Source organism: Grus americana, chromosome Z, assembly GCF_028858705.1.
Source record: "Grus americana isolate bGruAme1 chromosome Z, bGruAme1.mat, whole genome shotgun sequence".
Taxonomy (NCBI): Eukaryota; Metazoa; Chordata; class Aves; order Gruiformes; family Gruidae; genus Grus; species Grus americana.
In genome coordinates, this window is record NC_072891.1 from 31,204,833 (window position 1) to 31,228,293 (window position 23,461).

Here is a 23,461-nt window from a genome sequence, read left to right on the forward strand (position 1 = left end):
GTTACTGTGACCCATGGTGACTGGGTTCCAATGCCAACCACTCCACACAGGTCTGACAACCATCTCCTCTTTGCAAAGAATCAAGTCTGTCGTGCCAGGTCCCAGTCACATACACAGATCAAGTAGATCTGTCAAAGTCCATAAACTTTACACAACCATCCACAAAGTCCCCAGCTGTCATTTACCTGTAATGCCAGAATGAGCTGAAAAAGTTTGATGGAAAATGCCAAGCCCTGCCTGGCCCGCTGATGTGGCAACTAAGCAGTCTTCAAAAGGAGGATCCATATTGCAAGAAATACCATGTTGTACATTCTTCTGAGTGTCAGCATAATGTGGAAGGCATAAAGGCTGAAGCTGCCCGTAAAAACCTACAATGAAGAGAAGAAAGAGGTCAGTAAGAGATGGAGATAACAAGGGATAGCATGTGGGACCATGGCCGTGAGAACGACAAAAACCTTGACTGCAGTAGCACCAGGACTTCAGTTATTTTCCACCAGTAAAGCAGCTTTGATATGAAGCTCCCTAAGACTTCCTCCCGTTACTACTAATTCTGAACACCATCCGCTTCATGCACATCCTGATTCCAGAATGACTTGTAAGAGGCATTGACTGGCCAGAAGCTGAAATTTTTCAGGAAATTTCTCCCTTTACTCTGAAGTCGTGCTGTCTGAACTGGTACTCTCTAGATTTCACACTGGGCTGCTGACTGAAAAATCTAAGAAAATGCTTAATTCAAAATAAAGGAAGATTAGCCAAGTAAGTTCTGAATAAAATCTGAGGGTCTGTCACTGATGCCAAGACAGCTGGGTGACAGTGGGGACATGCATGTGAGACTCAGAAGGACTGACAGCTGATGACCCATGGGCCCCACTGTTTGTAAGTAGAGGGTGAGATACTAATGTACTCATTGGTAGCAATGAGTTCACATGGAAGAGAACCGAGACCATTGTGTCACATGACATAAAAGATCCCCACCAGGGTTTTTGTTCTTAGTTTTTTGTTCCGTAAGTGATACTTGAGAGAGGCATATAAGAACTGAGCAAATTCACATTGAACTCCACGACAAAATATATATTTATATAACCGAACCCACGCTTCTTGGTAAAACAGGGACATATATGCAATCTAAGAGGCACAGACAGATGTTCTGCAGTAGGTTTGCCTCAAGATTTTCTCATGGAAGCAAGGTCTTTTCTCCTCCTTAAAAAATTGCTGCTAAGTTTCGGCAATTTTGCTGATTCTGAAGGATGGCTTTTATAGGTAAAAGACTGTGGTATGCATTTATTTCTGTTTTCTATAATATGTTCTTAGAGTACATGTCAGAAATGAAACCATTATAAATTCAGTATTACAATATACGCATATTTTACTTTTAAGAAAAACTGTGAATCAAGCTCCTCTCTGCCAGTGCTGTGGCTCCTTGTTCTCACCTCTCTCTTTCCTTGCATAGAGGAAAAAGGAAGACGACAGTGAATTACCTCCACGGTGTTACATAGAAATTGTAGGTCTTGACTGTCCAAAAATAGGCCCAGGACTGATACAGTCTCTGAAGATTTTATTAGCAAAGAGCTTATTGCCTAAGGCCTGGTGTGCTATTTTCTTGATGAAGAATATGTTGTGGTAAGTCCAAAAAGCCACTGTCAGAAAAATGACCCCCTACCTCAGAATGCATCTTAAGGGATTTCCTGTGTCTCAAGTTTATTCCAGAGACATTACTGTCAATAGAAAAAGCTGACGTGCAGTGGTATCTCCTCTAGCCAGTCCAGTTAACCAACTTCCATATGACAAAATCATTCCAGCTGAATTTCCTTTTAGGGTAGAAAGATCAATAAAAAGAAACAACAACAAAATCTTACCTAGACTCTTAAAAAATCAGTATCAGGGAAAAAAAAGGAAAAAAGGGGGAAAGAGGGATTGGAAAATATCTTTTAATGCATTTTCTGTATATAAACTCCATACTGCAGATACCGGCTTGCAATTCAAGAACTTAAATGACTCCACTCTCCTTAGGCATCTGTTTATTGTCTTTTGGATAGTATAAAAAAAGGAGGAAACCTTCTTACTTTCAGTGATTATAAATGTTCACACATTTGACTTCAAAGAGCATTTAGTACTAGGACGGAACAAGGAATCCTAATTTAGATAATTATAGGGACAGCCAGCTGAAGGCCATCCTTCCACGCATTCAGGAATTGGCCTCAGTAAGGGCATACTCTGTAGTTAGAAAAGCATATTTATACCAGACATTCAACTTTCATGCCTGGGATCTCCTGATGTCCATGAGCAGTAACAAACCATGAGTAGTAAGCAAATTAGTTGACAGGATTAAAAGCTCATTTCCCTTCCTAAAAGTAATGGGATGTTTGGGTGAGCAGCATATGACAAAAGGCCTTTAGGTACCATTCAACAGTTCAGAAAGGATCAAGGAAATATCCCAGAGGATAGGAGATTATAAGCAGAGAAGATCCTTTTATGGGAAGCATGAAACATAGAATCACAACCTATTGATATCTGAGGGGGACATGTCTAAATATCTTGGGTACTATATAACACCTGAACATAACTGTTGGCCTATTAATTCATTACTCGTAATTAGACATGCTTCACATGGGCATCTAGTTTTCACTTATGAAAAAAAAAAATTATATTGGTGCAGTTCCACACCCCTGCCCAAACAAACCTTCCAACCTCAAATCTCTTTACAGGGATTATCTAATCTTAGAAACGTGTTATGAACATAAGGCACTTGGCAAACTTTTTCTGGATTGTGGCTAGGTGTATTTCCATTAACTTTCCTCTGGAAATGTACACATGGGACTGTTGTTCGCTAAAGCTGCACTGAGTGTTTATGTACAGATAATGCATTCCATAAATAAGAGGGATGGAGAAAGGAGAAGGATGCAGTGGAAAACATGTTGTATCACTTTGTAATATATCTGATTTTCTGCCAAGCAGGAGGAAGGATGCGTGATTGACGAGTTTTATAATTATTTTTCCTTTGAGACTAATTTCTGTGGTCTCTGTGAGAAAACATACAAATGTATGCATGCATAAGATGTGCTTGAATTGAAACAGAAAACTCAAAAGCATCAGAATAGACCAGGACTACGGACAAGAAAAGACAATCTGAACCTGCACCCAGGAAGAGACCCTATGGGGAGCTTTAGGTAACAATGGTGAGTGAAACATAATCTTTGCATTTTATTTAGTAGTCGTGCAAGACACTTCTGTTACAATGAGATAAATGCCTAATTTACACATACATAACAAGAGTTTAGATCAGGCAAATAGTTACATGAAAGAACATTGAAACAATTGTCAGTGTTGTGTCTGAAAACCTGCATGACAAAAAGAGTACTTTGACTTCATATAAAAAAGAAAAAAAAAAGAAAAAAAAAGTTAAAAAAAAGTAAAAAAAAGAAAAATAGAAAGTAGAAGCATGGTTCTTCTTCCACAGTAGACAAAATTTGCAGTTTCTGTGCTCACTCTAGAGAGGCTGAACACTCATAGATTCTAATTTTTTTTTTTTTTGCAGAGGCTGTGGGCACTTTGCAGTCCTAGCTATAAGACAACAGTTTCAATCTTTTTTTTTTTTTTTTTTTTTTTTTTAAAGTTCAACTGCAACAAAACTGAGTCAGACTGCAAAGCATGTTAGGAATTTACAACCCATCAATCCTCAAATGTTCAGTCCTGACACTTAAGAATTAACTGTAGTAAAATAAAATAAAATGAAAGAAAAAACAATAGCCTTCCAAAACTTGCCTTAGAAGCTACATAGCTATTGACAGTTTTTGACTCCTTTAAAAATGCTTTTAAACTCAACTTTTTGCTCAACCAGCAATAGGACATACTGTGAAAGTTTACTGTTGAGTCAGACTAGTTACCAGAAAGAACCATTTCAATCAATAGTGGTCTGAGCCAGCTGGCAAGACCTTTCAAGACACATGCTGAAATGTCCTTTCACATTGCTCTGTGCTCATTCTCTATTTGTGCCTTTCTCACAGCATCCTGTTCCCAATGCAGAACAATCTGGCAGTAACTTTGACTATTGCTAGCTGAAGTCTGGCAGAAAAACTACTTACCTTGGGATTGAGCTGTTGTGAGTCACATCCTCTGTGTCTGTTCAATCCCTACTTAAGCAAAAAAATACTGTCTAGCAAAGTCATACAAGCTTTGACCCATTGGTACATTAACCGCTATACTGTGGAAAGAACCAGAGAAGTGCACAAAGCACTTTACTTATAAGCCCCCAAATAATTTTTTAAGATGGAAAGAGAGCACAGAAAAATAATTAATTTTTCCTAGATATATGTTATTTTCAAGTTTCAGTGTCATAAATACTTATAAATGGAGAGGCATAAACAGGAAAGAGCAGAACAGAGCATACATCGTTCTCTTCTCCTCAGTTATTTAGCACTACTCTAAATGTCTTTGTCCATGTCTGCACTGCATCAGGTCACAGTGTAAAGGTTTTTGAACTGGAGCCCAAACATGATACAGCAAAATCTCCTAACTTGGTATCAGGAGATCTTGCTTTTACTCACTTGGTGGCGTGCCCAAGATAATCTACACTACTGCTGGATGTAGGATAACATGAAACCATATGCAATTCAGGCTGTAGACGTTGATCATAGCTGGTCCTTCATTTGAGATTACTTGTTCAAGAATTACCTGTAGCATCAGTCTTCTGTGTTTTCACAGGGTATTGGAAAAATAAAAAGGCAACCAGGTTGGCTAATGAAGTTCCAGCAACTGAACGTTTCTTCTCCGGACTGCAACTCTGGATTGTATCAGTTGTTCTCTTATTAAACTACTTAAAACACACACACGCACACACGCACAAGGTTACATCAATTGTGTTTCTTTGAATCAGTACGCTGTGGCCAAGATCCGTGATATCCAGATACAGAATAAACAATTATTTTTCTGGCATGATAGCATTATTTCCAGAGGAAAGTGAATTACTTTTATGTATGATAAAATAGCTGCATACTGCAAGAATCTCTTCTAAAAGCAAGAAGCTCTTGTTCTTTATCACATACAGAGCCTCGTTCTGAGTGATGATGATCATCTGAAAATCCCAGCTACACAGCCCATCTCAAATTCACAGCTGAAATCACAGTTCACATATGTTTGTGATAGAGTCCTGATCCCATTGAACTGATGTGGACAAAGATTTCATTGCAGATATGTAATGAATGACTGCTGCAGTTATAATTTCTGTAAGGTGTGAAGTTTCTGATGGACATTTATTTTCTCCTCAGTCAGCTCTCTGCCTGGTGCCACAAAGAGACAATATTTTCTCAAGAAAATCATTATAACTGCCATTAAGAAAGATACATCATGGGTGAGTAGTCTTTACTGCTATGGCATGTAAAAATTCCAGCTGTCTTTGGCCTGAACTACTTCAAAATAGTGTTCCTCTGCAGTATATTTCTACCATGTCAACTAGACAAATTACACAAACATCAAGTAATCATTTGGTACCATCTAAGTGTGAAGAACAAAAGGAAAAGGCAGAGTAAGACAGAGATATGAATCAGATATTGTACTGCCAGACTGACTTGCAAATGTGAAAAACTAAAAATGTTTCTATTTATTTAAATCTGATTATTTGTAATTAAAAGATAACTGTTACAGGTAGAGCTTCCTGTATAGATATACTAGTATAGCTAACTCATATCAGCTAACAATTTGTTTAAAGAAATGGCAACTTTTTTTTTTTTTTTACTGAATATTTTGCATGATCAGCCAGCATTGGTTATCAGCTTAACTCACGAACACATATGACATGAGTTACAGGCACAATTTTAAAGGACAGTCAGATTTCTAGTGCAAAAATGTTCACAGTATCAGAAGCATCCAAAATCAAGTCAGCTATGTCCATGCCCAAAGAAGCTTCACCTCACTCTATACTATAAGCACAAAAAGCTTGCTTACTGTGAAGGAGCAGTTCCTATTGCTGTTCTTTCCTATTCTACCTCACACATCTCTTCTGACTTGTCTCAGAGCAATACCTTACTCTTGCAGCTGCCTGTGTGCTGTAGGTACCTGTGTCTTCAGGTACCTCAGCGGAAATCCCTGTAGTTGTTCTTGGTTGAAAAGACTCAACAGTACAATATAGGTTCTGGGCCAATTGTTGCAGATTTCCAGGACCTGTACTGTCTTCTATTAGGTCTACAAACACATAGTACAATGGTGTACAATGGCATCAAGATGGGAAGTCATCACTCCAGTTTCCAGTCCAGGATAGTTTCAGATTTACTGCCTATGGTAATCCAATAAAAGAGACTACAGTCTAATGAAGGGAAAAGAAGAGCTTCACTTCTGCAGCTCAGTGAGTCGTCTAACATCATCACTTCCAAGCATCCCATGCAGCAAAAGAAATGGTGAATTTCACAAAAGGAAGGAAAAGGAGTATTTAGTCTATTATATAATATTAATCAAGGCAATGAAAAGCCCTCTCTGACATCACCGTGTATCTGATGCTGAAAATCACTCAGAACAAATAATGAAATCCAAACTGTAGACAATGTTCTTCCAAGAAAATGCAGTTTCACAATACACTAGCTACTGGATATAAGGGGCTTGTCAGTCTTGGATCTCCTCCATCATTTCTTTCTAAAGGATAGTGCTCTGAGATCTCCATGAGCTTTTAAGATGCTCAGGCTTTCAGTAAGGGAGTTTGTTTAGAACTTGTTTTCTTCAAAAAGCTTTCAGGCAATGAAACTCTTTCTTCCTCCATACAGCCAATTTAAATGGAGTTGACAAGTTTAAGACTACATATTGAGACAAAATGTCACCATTGTTGGTAGCGGACTGAGCTGAAGTGGCTATAGCTACAGCACTTTAAATCATGAAAAGGCAGGTTATGAACTGCAGGAGACAGAAACTAACAGAGCTTCTCACAGACACTTCTTATATACCAAATAGTCCAGGCTGGTGAGATGACTCCATGGTGTTTTTCTACATTATAATGATCTGACCAAGGAAGATGGCAATCTTTGTATCGTTGCTGGGAAAACATGACCATGAACTCTTGAAACATTTGCTTTTGAGAGGGAGAGTTTAGGCAAGCCTTTCAGGCACGCAAGACAAACAAAGCTTTCAGTGCAGCACATAGGAATGAGACAGCTGTGCTTAAGTTGGAGGGATTACATTCTGACAAAATACCTCTTATAGCAACAATAGGTTACTTAATCTTTGAAAGAACATTTAATACCCAAATGTGGCTACTGTATTGCAATGTATTATATCTTTCAATACTAAAAACATAAATAAATTAGAGTTCAACCCACATTGTCCTCCTATCAGTTTTAAGTGCAGGGATCTTTACAATTGCAACTTTGAGTTGCTATCTATGTGTATAGAATTCCTATGTCTATAGAATTCAGCAATGTCTATTTTCAACATAGGTTTTCCTAGGACAGGGAGGCAAACACAGTAACGCTAACATGGACTAAGTCAGGTAAGGGTTTAAGATCCAAGCCCATAAGGTTATCCATTTTTTGATCCATGCAGAAGATAAGTATTAAGATCTATCTTAAATTTGGATGTGTAATGGGGCTTCAGTCCTTATGTGACATTCAGCTAGATGAGGGTCTCTACTGGGCCTCCTTCTAATAATGGTTTTAATGACCCATGTCTTTTGTCCTTTTAAATCCTCTTTGGACTGTAGGAGGGGGATATGGGAACACAGTAGCATTGCTCTGGCCTGCCTGAAAGAGAAGATGCCCAAGCAGATGTGGAGCTAGCTGTACCAGCTGGTGCAAATTCTGTGTGGAGCAGCAATTAGTCTGCAGTGATCTGTGAGCCTCTGAGAGGCAGGATTCTTTGGAAACTGTTCAACTTTGGAGCAACTGGTTGTGATCCCAGATTCTACAATTACTGAAGCTCCCATGACCATGAGAGGAAGAGGGTGGTAAAGCCATCTATGCACTCAAAGACAATTTTTGTTCCAGGCAGGGAGAAAGACCTTTATGTCTGGACGCCTTTCTGTAAGATGAGTCCTTGCCAAATATTCAGCAAAAAAGGGAATTGAGTAAAATGTATTGTACTGTGGAAATAGGAAGGTTAACCTGATCCTTTCATGCCCCATATGCTAATAATTTATTGGACCTGCTCTGGCATGTCTTTGCATATGTCATATGACAATGAACAGTATATTAATAAAATTCATCCTGTACTTTGTTGGCCCTAGATTATTAGTGAAACTTTAATCAGACAATAGGGAAAGCTAACAATAACTGTTTACATCCACTGGTAAATTTCATGTTCTACTACTAATCAGTGCTCTACCAGATTACCAGTTCCTGGAAGAAAAGAACCTGGCTCAGGTCCTGCTCATGTGTGGTCTAGTACGATAAGAAGAACAAAACAGGACTGGCACCTTCCTTTCTCCCCTTCACACTCATGAACTCTGGGAGATGCCTCAGTGTCCTGTCTCATCCCGTTGCCTAGAGAGACTGTTTCCATCAGCGGAAGAAAATAAAAGAAGCCTTGGTTTTCCCAAGATGTTTACTGTGATATCTACTGTGATCATTCTCAGGAAGCTAGATCAAAAAGCAGAATCCCAAGACCTATAAAAGTCCAGTGTGCTACGTACTTTGTGAATGTAAATACAGCAAATGATATAATTAAATAGTTGAGAGGAAATAGCATTACTGCTGTCAACACATTTCTGAAAGGTTAAGGTAATTACCATTCAGACTCCATACCAGCTAGGAAAAAAAAAAAAAACAACCAAAACAACCCAACATTGTTTTCAGCTGCTGTTAATTTTCTTCTTGGCTACAGAATTTTATACTTGATTGAACAAAGAGGGAGAGAGGAGTCTTATAGAAGCTGTTTACACAGCACAAGTGGGAACACAGCTGTAAGACACATGTATGCTAATAAAAGAAGAGGTCTCCATCACTTCACAAGCACAAGGGAGAAAAATACTCCACCTCTTGAAAACCTGGTAATTCTATGTACGTAAGGTAAAGAGGGATTAGAAGCATAATATTAGAAAATTAAAAGCAGAGGCCATCACAGAATTATTTGCAGTTCTGTTGTAACAACAGCTCTGAAAATCAGTCTGAAGAGAAACCTATAACTCTGTAGTAAGATGAACAATTAGCTAAGCTAAGCATTTTAAAGAAGTCTGAAGGCAGGATCCCGAAAGCTATTTCCCAGTCTTTCAAAAGGAAAGGTGCCTTAAAAATACCAGCACCAGCCCTTGAAATAGTCAGTTTGAAGCCAAGCAGCAGTGACAAACAACTAACATCAGCGATGAAGATTCTTCCTTCTTACCTTGGATGTCGAGGCTATTTGGTTGAAAAGAAGGGTTTGCTGCTGGCTGGTATGTCTTTAGAGGCATTCCTGCAGGCTGTTGAAGGTGGGGAGGTTGTGGAGTCCGTCTCTGCATCATGTGAGGCTGAACTGAAATTCTCTGGGGGCTGATGTGGTGAGAAGGATCCGGAGCAACAAACCTAGGAGTGCGGAAACACAATAAATGCGAGCTAAAGATTGTTTCTACTTTACTTAAATCACTATAATGTTTAGCAGTTTGCAGATATAGGCTTCCAAAAGAACAGTGTGCAGCCCAGATACAGAGTAGATGTATTTTCAAATGGTGACATATCATTAGATTTGACAAGTGGGAAATTAAAAGGCTGAATTGCACCCTTATCATGGAAAACTCCTTTTAACTTCTGTGGGTGGGTTTAAGTCTTAATGGGGGACCTGATTTCTGAAGCATTGCCAGCTGTCTCATTTTTAAGGCTTTGTATCAACTGTATCTGTCAATAAATAGCTGTCCTTCCTCACTGGAAGTGAGTGGCCAGTTCTGGTCATTGGACACTGAGGAATTAGATATTAAGTTCAGGCCCAGGTTCAGGTTTCAAGTTCTAGAAATCTTTACATGTTACATAGAGCTATTTGAAGATAAACAATCTGAAGTCAATATAATGTATATAAAGACAAGCGTTAAATCACTTCTGGTTGGGCAGTCTGACCATGTGAAAATGTTGATCTGGACTCAAAGTATAAAATTACAAGCCCGGCAGAGGAGGAGAACCATTCAGACTGAATCTGGTGGTGCAGCTGCCACAGAGGTTCATCACTTCAGTGGTATGTTTTCCTTGGCGCTACAAGTATACACACTACTTTGACAATTTTACACAAGGGTTTTACAGACCTTGTAAGTTTAACTTTTTTCTACATTTTCTTAAAATTGCGTACCTCAAAGTACATTACAAATAGGTGCTACAGTGCAGATGAAAAGCTGACGTTATAAGAGCTCTGGCCCATGCCCCCGATGACCAAACTACCCAGTAGACCAATGGGATCGGATTAGTAAATGAAAGCTCAGCCTGGGCTCAGGGATGGCTCAGGGCCGCTTTCTCATGCGTGAGAGGAGAGCCGGGAAGGCCAGCAAAAAAGAGCCAGGATATTTCTGCAAGAGGGTGAGTGAAAACTGATGTGGTATTCCTGTCACAGATCAGCCTCTCTCTCCACTCCTAAACCAAAGTCTGTGCTGAGCAAGAGCACCCACCTACCCTTCTTTGTGGTAGGTGTGCTTGGTCGCTGCTGCTAGGAGGGATTAGTGCTTGCAGTTAACACAGTCTGCCAGGATCCTAAAGCGTGGATCTGGTACCTGCTCTCCTGAGACTGGACTTCAATACACTTTTTTGTAACCCAGCAATAAAGAACGTTTTTCCTGCAGAAGTGTAAGGAAGCTGTAATCTCACCCTGAATACAAAAGAAGGTGCGACTGTGGTAATAGCACTACAGAACACCTCTGGACAGGGTCATTGTTTAGGTTATAACTGCATTTAAATCCAATTCACCTGATTATGCTGCAGCTCAGAATCAGTATCTGCCACACATTATCTGTGTGATTTTGACTTAATTTAAAACCTATTTACTACATTTCTGGTAGACCCATAATTTATATTTGGAGTATAGCAAGTTTCAAGATGAACTTTGAATGATTTACTGTCTATTCAGTTTTCTTTGAGAATTGCATTTTTAGGCACATTAGATTGGGTTTGGATGGTCTTTGTGCTGATTTGGTATTAACTTCATAAACACATATATCACTTCAGATATGCTATATAGATGGAGGAAATAAAGATGCCATTATTGAGTCACTGAGTCTTTAATGCATCAAATAATTCATTGTTCCAGAGAGCTGATGAAGAGTAGACTTAAAGATATACTAGCAGGAAGAGAATAAAGCATGCAGGTGTTTCACAGTAATACTAGAGAATAATTAAAAAAAAAAATAAATTCAGTAGCTATATTGTGATAAAAATATCAGAGGTTTTTAAAAAGAGCTACAACTGCCTGGATATATGTCTCCCAAGTAGGGACTGGAGTTAGTTTTTTGTATAGCACTCACAAAAAACCCCTATTATTTGCTGCCAGAGATTAAGAGCAATGCACAGACAGTCTTTTATTACTACTATTATTTTAAAAATCATGGGATATCATCCTGTGTTTTCAAAACTAATTTGTGAAAATTAATCTCTGAAAAATGGTTTTAACCAGCAGCCAACAACAGGGAAAAAATCCTTTTCAAAACTCAAAGTGAAATGCAGAGTTCTACAGATTTTACATTTGATTTAAGATCCCAAAAACCCTCCCAATAATAATACACTGCTTTGTATAGCCAGACAGGACTTCTTTTTAGTAGACTTTAGTGGTCTTTATAATGGTTTCTGAATCACTTCATGAATTCCTGGCTTACTCATATGGATGACTATAGTTATCTACTTTTACTTCCCTTCTGTCTGACAAAAGAGAAACTTGGACTTGTCTCAGTCCAGATTTGTCCCTGAACAAATCACAGCAAGTTACTGGGGAAACTGCAACTTTAATTTTGTTCCTGAAACAATCAGGACCAGCAGGTAACCACTTGGAAACTGCCATCAAGAACGGTGGCCAAGCCCTGGAGCCCATGCAATCAGGAACCAGCAAGATATGCAGAAAGGTGCCCTTTCCTATGCCTCCTGGATGCAAAATCAGAGTGGGAACATTTCTGGAGCAACTGAGTAGCCTCTCTCTTTCCAACAGTAGCTAGGAAAAAGTGTTCTGCTGGGGGATGACTAGATTTGGTAGTAAGCAAGATTGAGGACAAAGTTACCAAAGCTTACCTTTTTAATGAGATTAGTTAAAATGACACATATACAGGGGGGTTGTTAATCGCCAGTACTGGTCATGGCTACATGGAAAAGATTTTACTCTAGCATTTGTTGACCTGAGCTGGCTCAAATGTAAACTACAGGCACAATCTAAGCAATGTGTGGAAAAGGAAGGGAAGAGGAAAGCTAATAGTAATAGTATATTTACATAGTATAAATAGTGTTTTGCTATAGTATTTATAACTATTCATATAGTTTATTTTAGCATGGTTGGCCACCTGTAAATGAGTCTTTGGTGCAGTGGGGAAACAACCTTTTATGTGTCTGTAGCAAGGATGTATACAAGGTGTTTCTTCACCTAGAATCTCAAGTGCTTTGAGACTTCTCAATTAAAGATCTGGCTGTGCTGAATTGTCTGGGCATCAAAGGGCTGAAGGAGTTCTTTTTGTAAGTGGAAGAAATACTGAGAACTGGGTGGTAGAGAAACCCTTTTTGGTTAAACGTCCCACCAAGCAGAAATGCCATTCCAATTCAAGACAGTGGAGACAGGTATTATAATCGTGATACCAAGTTGTCACCGTTCAAGCTGACTGAAAACAAGGAAAGCAAGAAGAAAATTACCATTCAAAGCTCTGCTTTTTAATAGTGCTCCCTCTTTTCCATGGGAATTTGAAAGACTCATCACCTCAGAATTATCTTGGCTGCTGTTCTTTTAGGCTGGCAGTCTTTCATTTGATTTCACACTCCCAGCCCCAGGAAGCTCATGGAAGTACATGACTGGCCCAGCAATATTGGACATTGTGCTTATACAGGAATCTCTCAGTGGGCTTCTCCCACCTTCACTGCTTGATGTCTCCAAGAGTTGTCACCTGCATACACTTCACAGAGCTCTCTGTAGCTAAGTAGTCAGCTCCCCTTCCTTAGGGGAGAAGGAAGAGCAGGAAATGTGGTCCAAGACTGGTGCTGATGACAAGAAAAATTCCAGGTATCTCATGGATTTCAGTCCCATCTTAAAAGGAAAACCCTTTGACTCACTGCCTGCTTCACTTACCCACCTTCTGAAAGAGAACAGCAACTCCAAGCTCCATCAACAGGCTGAGTTTTCCTTGTCTTTTTTTCAGGAGATTAGGAAAAGGGCAACAGGAAGAACACAAGACAGCCCCCCAAATCTTTCTGTCCTTCTGTCCTCCCTCAATGCTTGAAACCTCACCCTGCAGGAAGGATGGGAGACTGGCATTTTGGGGGCAGAACTGGGGAATGATCGATTGCAAGACAGACTTAGAAGTCAGAACCACTACAGCAAAGGAAAGCTGGAGTTACATAGTTACATATCTTCTTTGTGAAGAAATCCAGAAGTGGCTAATCTAATTGCTATTTATGCACACACATGTACATATACACACATATGGTGGAAAGAAGTAACACCAAGAGTTCAGATTTCAAAATGCAGCCAAAAATTGTGTATAGTCATTAAAAAAATTTATAATTTGGCAGCTAAACACATTGATTTGGCATCTGAGATATAATTTCTGAACTATTGTTTTTAGCACTAATGGTACCATGAATTGCCCCTCATGCTTCTCTTTCCTCTCTCTCAAATTCTCCTTCCTGTGTGGCCATATTCATAGGGTATCAGAAAGCACATTTCAAATGTGGATATAAAGATTACCTTGAATAACCAGAAGAAAGTGTAAGGGCAAACTTACTTAAAAAAGAAAAAAATTGTGAAGGTGAACTTTGACCCTTTTTTGTAGTCTATGAGAATCAACTTTGTCACATCTTTGAGAGCTGCTAATTTATTCTAGGAAGCAGGATTTAGGACTTTTTACTGCCTTTTGGTAAATAAACCAGGTTACACCAAAAATGTGTGGCACAACCAATTCTTCTTTTTAACAGAAAAAACATGTTAAGAAACCAAATACCAAATAACCATTTGGGCTGCAGGACAACAGCTCTTTCAATTTCATATCCCTAGGGGGGCTACTGTTTTTCTGTTTTTTCTGTTTGTACTGTTTCAGAATTGTAAACAAAAAGTTGATTTTTGCTAAATCTAGCAAAATAGGAGAAGACCTAGTTTACCTACCAATAATCCATGCTACACTATAGCACAAAATGCTACTAGCAAGAATTATTTGAATTATGAACTATGTAACTATGTTGGATGTCGCTATGTCTTCATTCTCTGCTTGTTCTCAACTTGGCACTGAAAAATAAAGCATGTGCCATCATTTAGACAACATCAATCTTTATGTTTGCTTTCAGTATGCTTCCAAAATGGAAATGGATCATTAAAAGTGAGAACTTTGTTCTCTATTTTTTCTTCAGATGTCATAGTTTTCTTTGAACAATTTGTAAGCACAATTTATTGGGTTGCTGCTCTGTTAACTGGCTGAGTTCTAACCCTTTTTATTGGGCTGCAACAGTTTGGGAACATACCCAGATGTTATGCAGTTGACACAACTTATTACAGTTGAAGTTTTGGCTAGACAGAGGGCAGAACCATAAACTCCCTGTAGCAGGTTACTGTCTTCAACAGTATCCTGTACAGTGCTGCACTATCTGACAAAGTTAAGTGAGCAACAATCTATGCTCACTCCCTCTTCATTGCCTTTGTATTTCTAGATGAATCCAGAAAATCTGGGTCGATGTCTCCATTCTCTGCTTTAAACATCCCTGTCATTCTGTTGTGATCTCACGTTTTGGTTTGGCTCCACATTTTATGCTGTGTGCTAGTGACTTTGCAGCTCCTCAGTCCGCTATCAGTGGGGGAAACATTCTGTTATAATACAGTATTCTGTATCCCAACATATTGCACTGTAAGTCAGTCCAGGTGGCCATCAATGACAATCAAATAAACATGATTTAAAAACACTTGTAAAGAAATCATAGCTTTTGCCAAGCACAATTTTAAAAAAAATCACATTTTCCCCCAAAAGTCATGGATGCATTCATTTGACCAAAATAACAAAACTGTAATTTTTTTACCTACCTGTGATACAACGTTTCCCTCCAATGATTTTTCTGTTGCAAATTATTATTTTTTTTTTAAGGAAGACAATATTCTCCCATAATAGAAATATTTTGTCAAACACAAAACAAATGATCAGCAATGATCCCACAGCAGGTTTCTATCCCCATAGTGTCTTGGGGAGTAGATTCCATGTTCCAGTAGACTTTAATTTTATATCCTTCTTTTCAGTTATTAAGCGTCTAAAATTCCTTTTCTTGCTCAAGCTTTAGGAATGCAGGAACTGCTATTTCGGATCAAACCAGTGGTCCCTCTAGCCCAAAGAAAGGATGGCAGGAAGAAAGAACAGACACTCTGACCAGCACCAAATGGTCTTTGGTGAGAAGAAGAAAGAAAAATTTAAGTGCAATTTAAGCACGGAAGCTGTGAGCAGCCACCTCAATATACAGATTCCCTGGAGACAGAGATATATAACTTTAAAATCTCTCTCAGCATTTTCTGTGGCTGTATAGTATTAAAGAACTGAGTTTCTTGCAAATGCAAAGAAAAGGAAGAGTGCCTTTGCAAAAAAGAGGAAGTGTGGAAACAGGCTGGAGAAAAATTCCAAGCTTTGCCAGGCTGGCTCTGAGAGGAGGTTGTAGCCAGGTGGGTGTTGGTCTCTTCTCCCAAGTGACAAGCAATAGGACAAGAGGAAATGGCCTCAGGTTGTGCCATAGGAGGTTTAGATTGGATGTTAGGAAAATTTTCTTCACTGAAAGGGTTGTCAATCATTGGAACAGGCTGCCCAGGAAGTGGTTGAGTCACCATCCCTGGAGGTATTTAAAAGAGGTGTAGATGTGGTGCTTAGGGACATGGTTTAGTGGTTGGACTTGGCAGTGCTGGGTTAACGGTCGGACTTGATGATCTTAAAGATCTTTTCCAACCAAAACGATTCTATGATTCTGTGATTCTATACCTCAGGTTCAGGGTTAGACTTGCTGCCACCTCCACACTTTAGTGTCAGCCATAAATATGTGTAATTTGCTCACTGACAAAAAAAAGTGATGATGTCTCAGCAGACAATCCTCTGAAGTGTCCCAGGCCTGGGAAGAAATTACTGATTTCAAAACCACACTGTTAAGGTCTTTAACTAAAGACTTTCTTTGTGGCAGCCTCTTGTATGCCACATACAAAGAACTTTGTAATATGTGAAGACTGGATGTCTCAACTCCTTGGTTAGAACTACTCAGAGGCTTTTGCTTCTGGAAGTCTAGCTTGGAGCTACTTACTATTTTACATCAAAAGCATAAAAGGAATATAACCACACACTCAAATAAGCAAAAAAAAGTACTGTTGCAGAACTTATTATAGCATTACAGTAATGCTAAACGGAACAGTTCAGCCCTAAGTCCTTCTTTCCAGCTTTACACAGTCTCTAGAAATTCAAATCTCTAGAATGTCAAGCCAGGATGTGTCATGCTTCCAGGACACAGCACTAGCTCTGGTTCATAGGAAGGTGAAAAATCATCTGGAACACCAAGTCCAAATGAAAAATTCTATTCTGGTCTCACATCGGTCAACAGGCTACTTCTTGCACAAAAGCAAGCTTTGAAAAGCAAAATTTATACGTTGGGTAATTCAATTAAAAAAAAATTAAAGCATTTGTCACCATCAATTTTGGGGTACTGAGATGCACATGTTAAATATGCCATATAAACCCAAAATTTGTTATCTAGGTTTCAATTTGATTGTTTTTTTTCAGCTTCCTTGAATGCCTATGTCTTCTTTTACTACAAAAAGAGCGAAAAGGAAGCCAAATACATATCACAGAATGGTAGAATTTGGAAGGGACCTCCTGTGCAGGTTGTACAGGATCATGTTCAGGTGGGTTTTGACTATCTTCAGGGAAGGAGATTCCACAGATATTACCATTTCTACATATGCTTTTGAGTACCATTACCATTTGGTACCTTCATTGAACAGTTGCAATATTTCATATTAGGGGAGCACTGAAAGTTAGTAACAAAGAGCTGGAACAAATAAAATTTAAATCTGCATTTTCATTATGGATGTTCTCTCCTTTGATAAATGAAGTTGCTTCTTGGATCCAAACTCTCTGACTTGCATTCTGTGTACATTGAGTCTTGTACCCAGAATGAAAGCAGTGTAAGATGTGTCCCATGTTTGGTTCAGTTTCTCACATTAATAAGGCTTAATCAAGTCCACGCTCTCCCTCCCATCCCCTTGGTGGAGGAAGGTGCAGAAGAAGCCCTCCAATAATTTCTCTACTCCATGGTCTGTGGAGACATAAGGAAAGTGCTTATTTCCTTCTGCTTGTGTCACTCACAGACCTGAGTCTGCTGTCCAAAATGTGAGGGGCACATGACCGCCCCCAGAGTTGCCAGAGCAGCCAGGCCAGCTTGGATCGGCTGCAGTCCAACAAACGCAGGCTGTGGAAGGGGCGAGCGCTGGTCAGCCCGTCCTGCCGCTGGAATGACCCCAGCCTCGCACAGCACGTCAGGAGCTGCCCAGCACGGGGAGAACAAATCTCCTGCTTGCACCCCTAAATGCTGCAGCCCCCTCTCAATGATGAGATTGGGATAAACAGGGTGAATCGCACCTTTCAAAGACACTATCTCTGGCACTTTGTGTACTAAAGTGTTGGTTTGTTCAGTTCACGTTGTCACAGCTATCATCACACCCATGAAGTGGTGTAAATGACAGCCTGCTCACAGGGCCCTTAGATGACCGGACTGTATTAGATTCAAGATGCAGATTCTGCATTAGTTTTTTCTTTTAAATGTTTCCCTTAATTTCTACTATATCTTCTGTAATAAAACCAATGCCACTGTAATACTTTTTTTTCTTTTCTGAATTTAAATTGCCATTTGTCCTACTACCTAAATGAAGATGCTCGCACCTTTTTCTGCAGTCCAAAGTAGCTCCACATATAGGAATTAGCACTTAGAGCATTTTTAGAGAGAGTGTATAGAGTTAACATATGAGAAAGGGGTGTATCACACTGGCTTTTAATATTGTTATTCTGTAAAGTACTGTAGTATCCTGAGGTCTGTAATTCGTTTAAGGACTTAATGAGTTAAGTCATACTCCAAATGTGTCTGCCATGATCCTACACCAGTAACTGCCTCAGAAATGGGCTAATGAGAAGATCACTGTCTGTCATCATGAAATTTATATCTGTAATAACTATTGATCTGTCCTTGTGTGTCACCTCGTGCTCAAAAAAGCGTGGGCAGCCCCAGAGATGCACAGAGGCAAGGGAAAAGGGTCAGGACCACGTGGCCAGGAGGGAGGGGAGGAGGAAGGACTGAACCACTAGATGAGCTCCAATGATCGTGAAACAGCAAATTTCATCTCAGACTGGTGTACAAAAACCTCAACTACTTCCACTGGCTCCAGAATTGGCTGAATTCGCAGATGCAGTCTCAAATAAAAAAGTACTTTCACCTGTTGTCAATTCCCTGAGACATCACGTTCTTCCATCTTCCTGACACACGGCAGACTGAATACTGCTTTCCTCCAAAGAAATTATGCTCATTTATCAGTAATTGAAATCTAGTGAATGTTCTTTTCAGGTTTGTAATTGGACACTTTGTGCTCTCCAAATTACTGGCATTTCTGTCACACAAGGAAATTAAACACTTTGAAAAACATTAATGAAATACAGCAATTTATCATTTATAACACTGAAAAATAGTGAGATTAACAAAATAGCATTTAAGTATCCATATACTTATAGTAAGAATTCAGTATTTTGTGTGATGGTGTATCTTTCTGACTTTTCCACTGAAAATCTATTTGCTTAGGCCTCTTCAGTCTTGTAATCTGGTAAACTTCTGGATCAATGAACTAAATGTAAACCTATAATACCATACACTATATAAGTAATTAGAAAGATTGCTGAAAATAATTTAGGGAATGTCTAAACATGAAAATTAAAATAATTCCAAACAATCTGCTTTCACATCAGTGAAATATCTAAAATCATGGAAGCAGCAAAGGTCAAGGGGTTTGTACCTAGCTAGCATAAAATAAATCCTGACTATAAATCAAGCTCTCAAACCAGTGAATTTAGCATTCTTTCATTACCTATTAGTCTTAATAAAATGCCAAGGGAAAAAAAAAAAAGCTAAGTTCCTGCAGAAATACTTAGTATTGAGAGAATATTGACAGAATATTACTCTCCTACCACAAATAAAGAGAAACATGAAACTCAGGGCCCCCATTCTGTAGGGTATGGCTGAGCTCTTCTGACATTTAGCATCCCAGCCAGTATGACTTTCCTTGCTCGGGCCACGGGTGGAGATCAAGAGGGGATGGGAGGAAGCCCCTGAAATGGAGACAGATAGAAAGCCTCCCTGCCCAGGCTGGGATGAGTCCCTTTGACCTCTCCTTCCCCTGGCAAAGCCATACCCAGAGCAATCGTTACCCAGGGGCTGCCACCAGCAACTTTCTGCACACCCACAATTCAGTTTCCACCCAGCCTGGCAGCTCTGAAGGCAGTCCTGCCCCAGGCTTAGCTTGGGGAAAGCAGGGGCTGGTCTTACCTCTCTGAGTCCACAGCTGAGAGAAGAGGTAACTGGGGGGGAGGATGGAGAGGACTACCCTGTATGTTACATCCTGGGGAGGGATGGCTGCTAGGGTGGGACAGGGACACTGCCCCAGCTGCTGTTCCGCTTCGACTTGTCTGTGTGCTGGGGAACACGGCCACTGAAAGCAAAAGGAGAGAAATAACTCTCATCAAGCAGGTGATAGCATTGATAACGGACCAAATACTAATGGGTAACACCTTCCCTAAAGCTATAGTGCCAATTCTTAGCAACCAACTGGTTTTTCTCAAGTGTTGTTTTCTGTCTGAAGGAAAAAAAAAAAAGTATTAAAAATAACTAAATAATCTTTGCTCCCAAATGGCACTTTCATAAAACCAGGCATGACATAGCTGTGCTCCTTGTCTTAGGAATTTTGTCTGAATAAGGCTGCAAATCCTCTATAGGTGGCAGAAGAGGTTACAAATGCTTCCTAAATTATGTATTTTTAGAGCTAGTGAACAGAAAGCACAGTTTCATAAAGAGTAAAATACTTTCTATATTTTCGCCTCAGCTGTAAAAATCCCAAATTTCTTGAACAGGTCAACCAAAACTCAAATATTGCTATTATTGCCCCCATATTCCCCAGTAATGCCTACAAAAATTTTAAACTAGCATTAACAGTTTCACAGTTTTCTGAGATTGCTCTTGTATACATTCCAAATAAGGAACGGTTCTGGATGATTAAACAAAAAGCAATACAGGACTCGCTCCAAATGTCCTAATTGTTGAATCCAAATCCTCATTTTCAGAAGTTCTTTAAATCAGGCAGTAAGAAAGTGAGACACTGATTACCAAATCCCTCTGAAAATCCAATTACTCAATTATTTTTACTGACATCTGTGTCACGTAGTTTAAGTTGATGTTGAATGGCAGCCAAATACATGCTCTTAAATATTTTATGAACCCTGAGAACAAATTAGATAGGCTGTCTACAACATGAAAATGATCTCTCTCTGTTTGGTTGTCATATCTTCCAGTCTCTTTATAAAAAAGTATTGTTTATGCCTAGTTTACAGAATAAAATTCTACCTATAAAACTTATTATGTTAGTGAATATGTTGGAGCTAGTGATTCAAATTTATTGATAAAATCCTAGAATTTAAACCAGTTTCCCAAAGGGCATTATCACCAGTAAAAGATCTTTCCAGGCTAAAATACCTGCATAGATGCTGCAGTCCTAGCAGAACAAACAGTACGTTAAGAGTAACTCCACCATAGATCCATCTTCAAGAAAATGATTTCACAGGTCACAATTTTGAATGTTGCTACCGAAGATGAAATGAGTGAAAAGTCCACCTCATCTCCCAAGTCCTCAGCTTATTTCTGGAAAGCCTCTATCCATCCTCACAAGCCAGCCTTTGTGACATGCTAGATATTCACCAGGCTAAGGCAGAATTAGGGAAAGGCTCAAAAGTTTAATTACGCTGTAGCCTCATTAAAGAGCAGTCCTGAGCATCTTTCAGCTGGTGGAGATGACACACAGTGCAAGATGACAGATAGGAAACCACTTTGTAAATAAAAACATCCAATGTAGATGCTGCAGAGGTAATGTCAAAGTTTAGGGAAAGTCGGCATGAGCCACACTGGTGGGCAAAGCTGGAGGAGCGGAGGCTGCCCTACCACGTGGCCAGGAGGACCAACAAAAATGCCTGCAGCTGCTCTCGGCACTAGCCTCTACTGCTTGTTTGCTAATTCCTATATGGACCAGAGCCTCCTAATCACAACCCAAGTGACAACAGACATCTGATAGTAGAAGGCATCCTAAAACTTAAGAGAGGTACAGAGGCTGCAGATCACACAGGGAGATGAGACATCACTTGGCCAGCAGAGTAACTCACTAAGAAAGGGCTGAGGAAGAACCCCCCCTAAGACTGGGGAAAGTAACTTTTGTTGTTTTTTCACTTTACTCATGCACCCCAAAAATCACTCACTCCACACCTGTCTCTCAGAATAGCATCAAGACAAATGCAGTGGGCAAAACAAAGGAATGACCTTTTGAATTTATTATTTTATGCTTACATGCAGTGCAGAAGGAAATACTGAAAAACAACCAAATGCACATTCTGGCAGAATAATCAGAGAGAATATTTAACATATCAGTACATTGCCAAGGAAAACCCAGATTATCTAAATAAAAACAGAGACTATTTAAATTATTCCTTGCAATAAAGGGGTAACTTGCATTTTTTCCATGAAGAAAACATGTGTAAGAAAATACAATGACTTAATTTCCCAGTACTGTGATCTCTGAATTTAAAACAAATTTCTTCAAGGCTGTGGTTGATCAGGAGTAAAAAGGCTGGACTCTGACTGGATTTCCAGCATAAGGCAGCAAGAGTTGTTCATCCCTGTCAATAGCTGTTCTCTGCCACAACCATGATAAGGATTTCAGGCAAGTATTTTCTAAGTTGTGCTTGCACATTTCTAGCTGGTCCAGGCTGCAGTGGTAGCACAGCACTGCCCAAGACCTGGTGAATCTGTCCCTGGGAAAAGGTTATCTGCAGCCAGGCATGGGCAACCATCTGTCCTTTCTCTGAACTACAGCAACCTAAAGCCCACTGCAATATTCACCATCATAGCAGTATCTGCTACTGTAGTACCTCTTGGCTAGGTTTCCCAGCAATTTTGTCTGTACTTCTTTTGTTTCTGATGAAGAAATAGTACACAGTGTAGAGAAAGAGCTAACTTACTAGGGGGCAGGGAATAGAGAGGCAAGTAGCATATTTAAGGAAGAAAAAGCACACATAGTAGCTGCAAAAACATATTCCTGTATGCAGGATATGTTAAATGATCACAGCATGACAGAAGAGCATACCCAGGCTCCCACAGTGCCTTGTAATGAAGCCTCCAAGAGCAGCACACAAATAATGGTGTGGGAGACCATATAACACCTGTGGGCAGTGAAACATCTTTTGTCAGTGCAGCTTCTCGCTGCGTAGAGGTACTGTGCTGACAAAAGCACCTCCGTGGGCACTCAGTGAAGTGAAATCGCAATGCTGGCAGCTGCTTCCCGGTGGAAATGCTACTATTAAAACCTCCTAATGTAGACATGGCATTTGTCCAAGCTATTACCTGAATCTTGTAAATACCAGTTGAAGGGAAACATTGTCAGCCATTGGCAGTCTACAGACTTATGTCAGTCAACAAATATTGTCAGTGGCAGGTCATTTCCCTAGAACAGCTAGTCTTAAGAGACTGACAGAAAACTTTGGACACTATTTAAGGAACTGCTAGATAACTTGTCCACTTTTTCTTGGGAGCTGTGCGTGTGGCACGCTTTTCCAGTGGTTAGGTGTTAAATGTGAGTTGCTTGCTCAAAGTGCTGGCAGGAAATATCAACACAAAGGAATGCCTTTCCAGTGCCTGATCCTATTAAACACCTGATTTGAATGGTATGAAACTGAACAAATGATGATGGTAACCAGCATGCTCACTGACTCCAATATACCACCACCAGGTAGGTCCACACAGAAAGATGCAGAAGCTTCCTACAACAAGGCTTCTCTCTCTATCAATACAAGATAGACTAACACAAAAAGTAATTTTTAAGAGATTCAGATATTCTGAAACAAAACAAAACAAAACCAAAAACAAGAAAAAAAGAGAGAATTGTTGATGCTGTTCCTCTGTGTCCTTTAAAAAGCCCACGTTACACCATGAGTTACAAGATGGATATGACCTGTTAGTCCTGAATGTGAACCTCGGGTTGGGTTACACCCATAAAATTTCAGCCACAGAGAGGGAGGAGCCATGTTTTTACTTCTGGAGTCTCATCG

The 23,461-nt window shown here is 39.6% G+C and overlaps 1 protein-coding gene and 1 long non-coding RNA gene across 3 annotated transcripts in view; one reads left to right on the forward strand and one right to left on the reverse strand.

Moving 5' to 3' along the window:
- The window catches only part of GLIS3 (GLIS family zinc finger 3), a 189,297-nt gene that overhangs the window by 5,486 nt on the left and 160,350 nt on the right, over positions 1–23,461 (reverse strand). For both annotated transcript variants that reach the window (XM_054808787.1, XM_054808786.1), the window contains exons 7-9: positions 19,644–19,806; positions 9,295–9,473; positions 186–368 (exon numbers count right to left, since the gene is read on the reverse strand). In XM_054808787.1, coding sequence (XP_054664762.1) covers positions 186–368; positions 9,295–9,473; positions 19,644–19,806 — 525 coding nt within the window. The remainder of the gene's footprint in view (positions 1–185; positions 369–9,294; positions 9,474–19,643; positions 19,807–23,461) is intronic.
- On the forward strand, positions 1,951–15,457 carry LOC129199060 (uncharacterized). Its single transcript, XR_008574577.1, has 3 exons — positions 1,951–3,176; positions 5,265–5,347; positions 15,363–15,457. It is a non-coding gene; the product is annotated as an uncharacterized LOC129199060 (long non-coding RNA).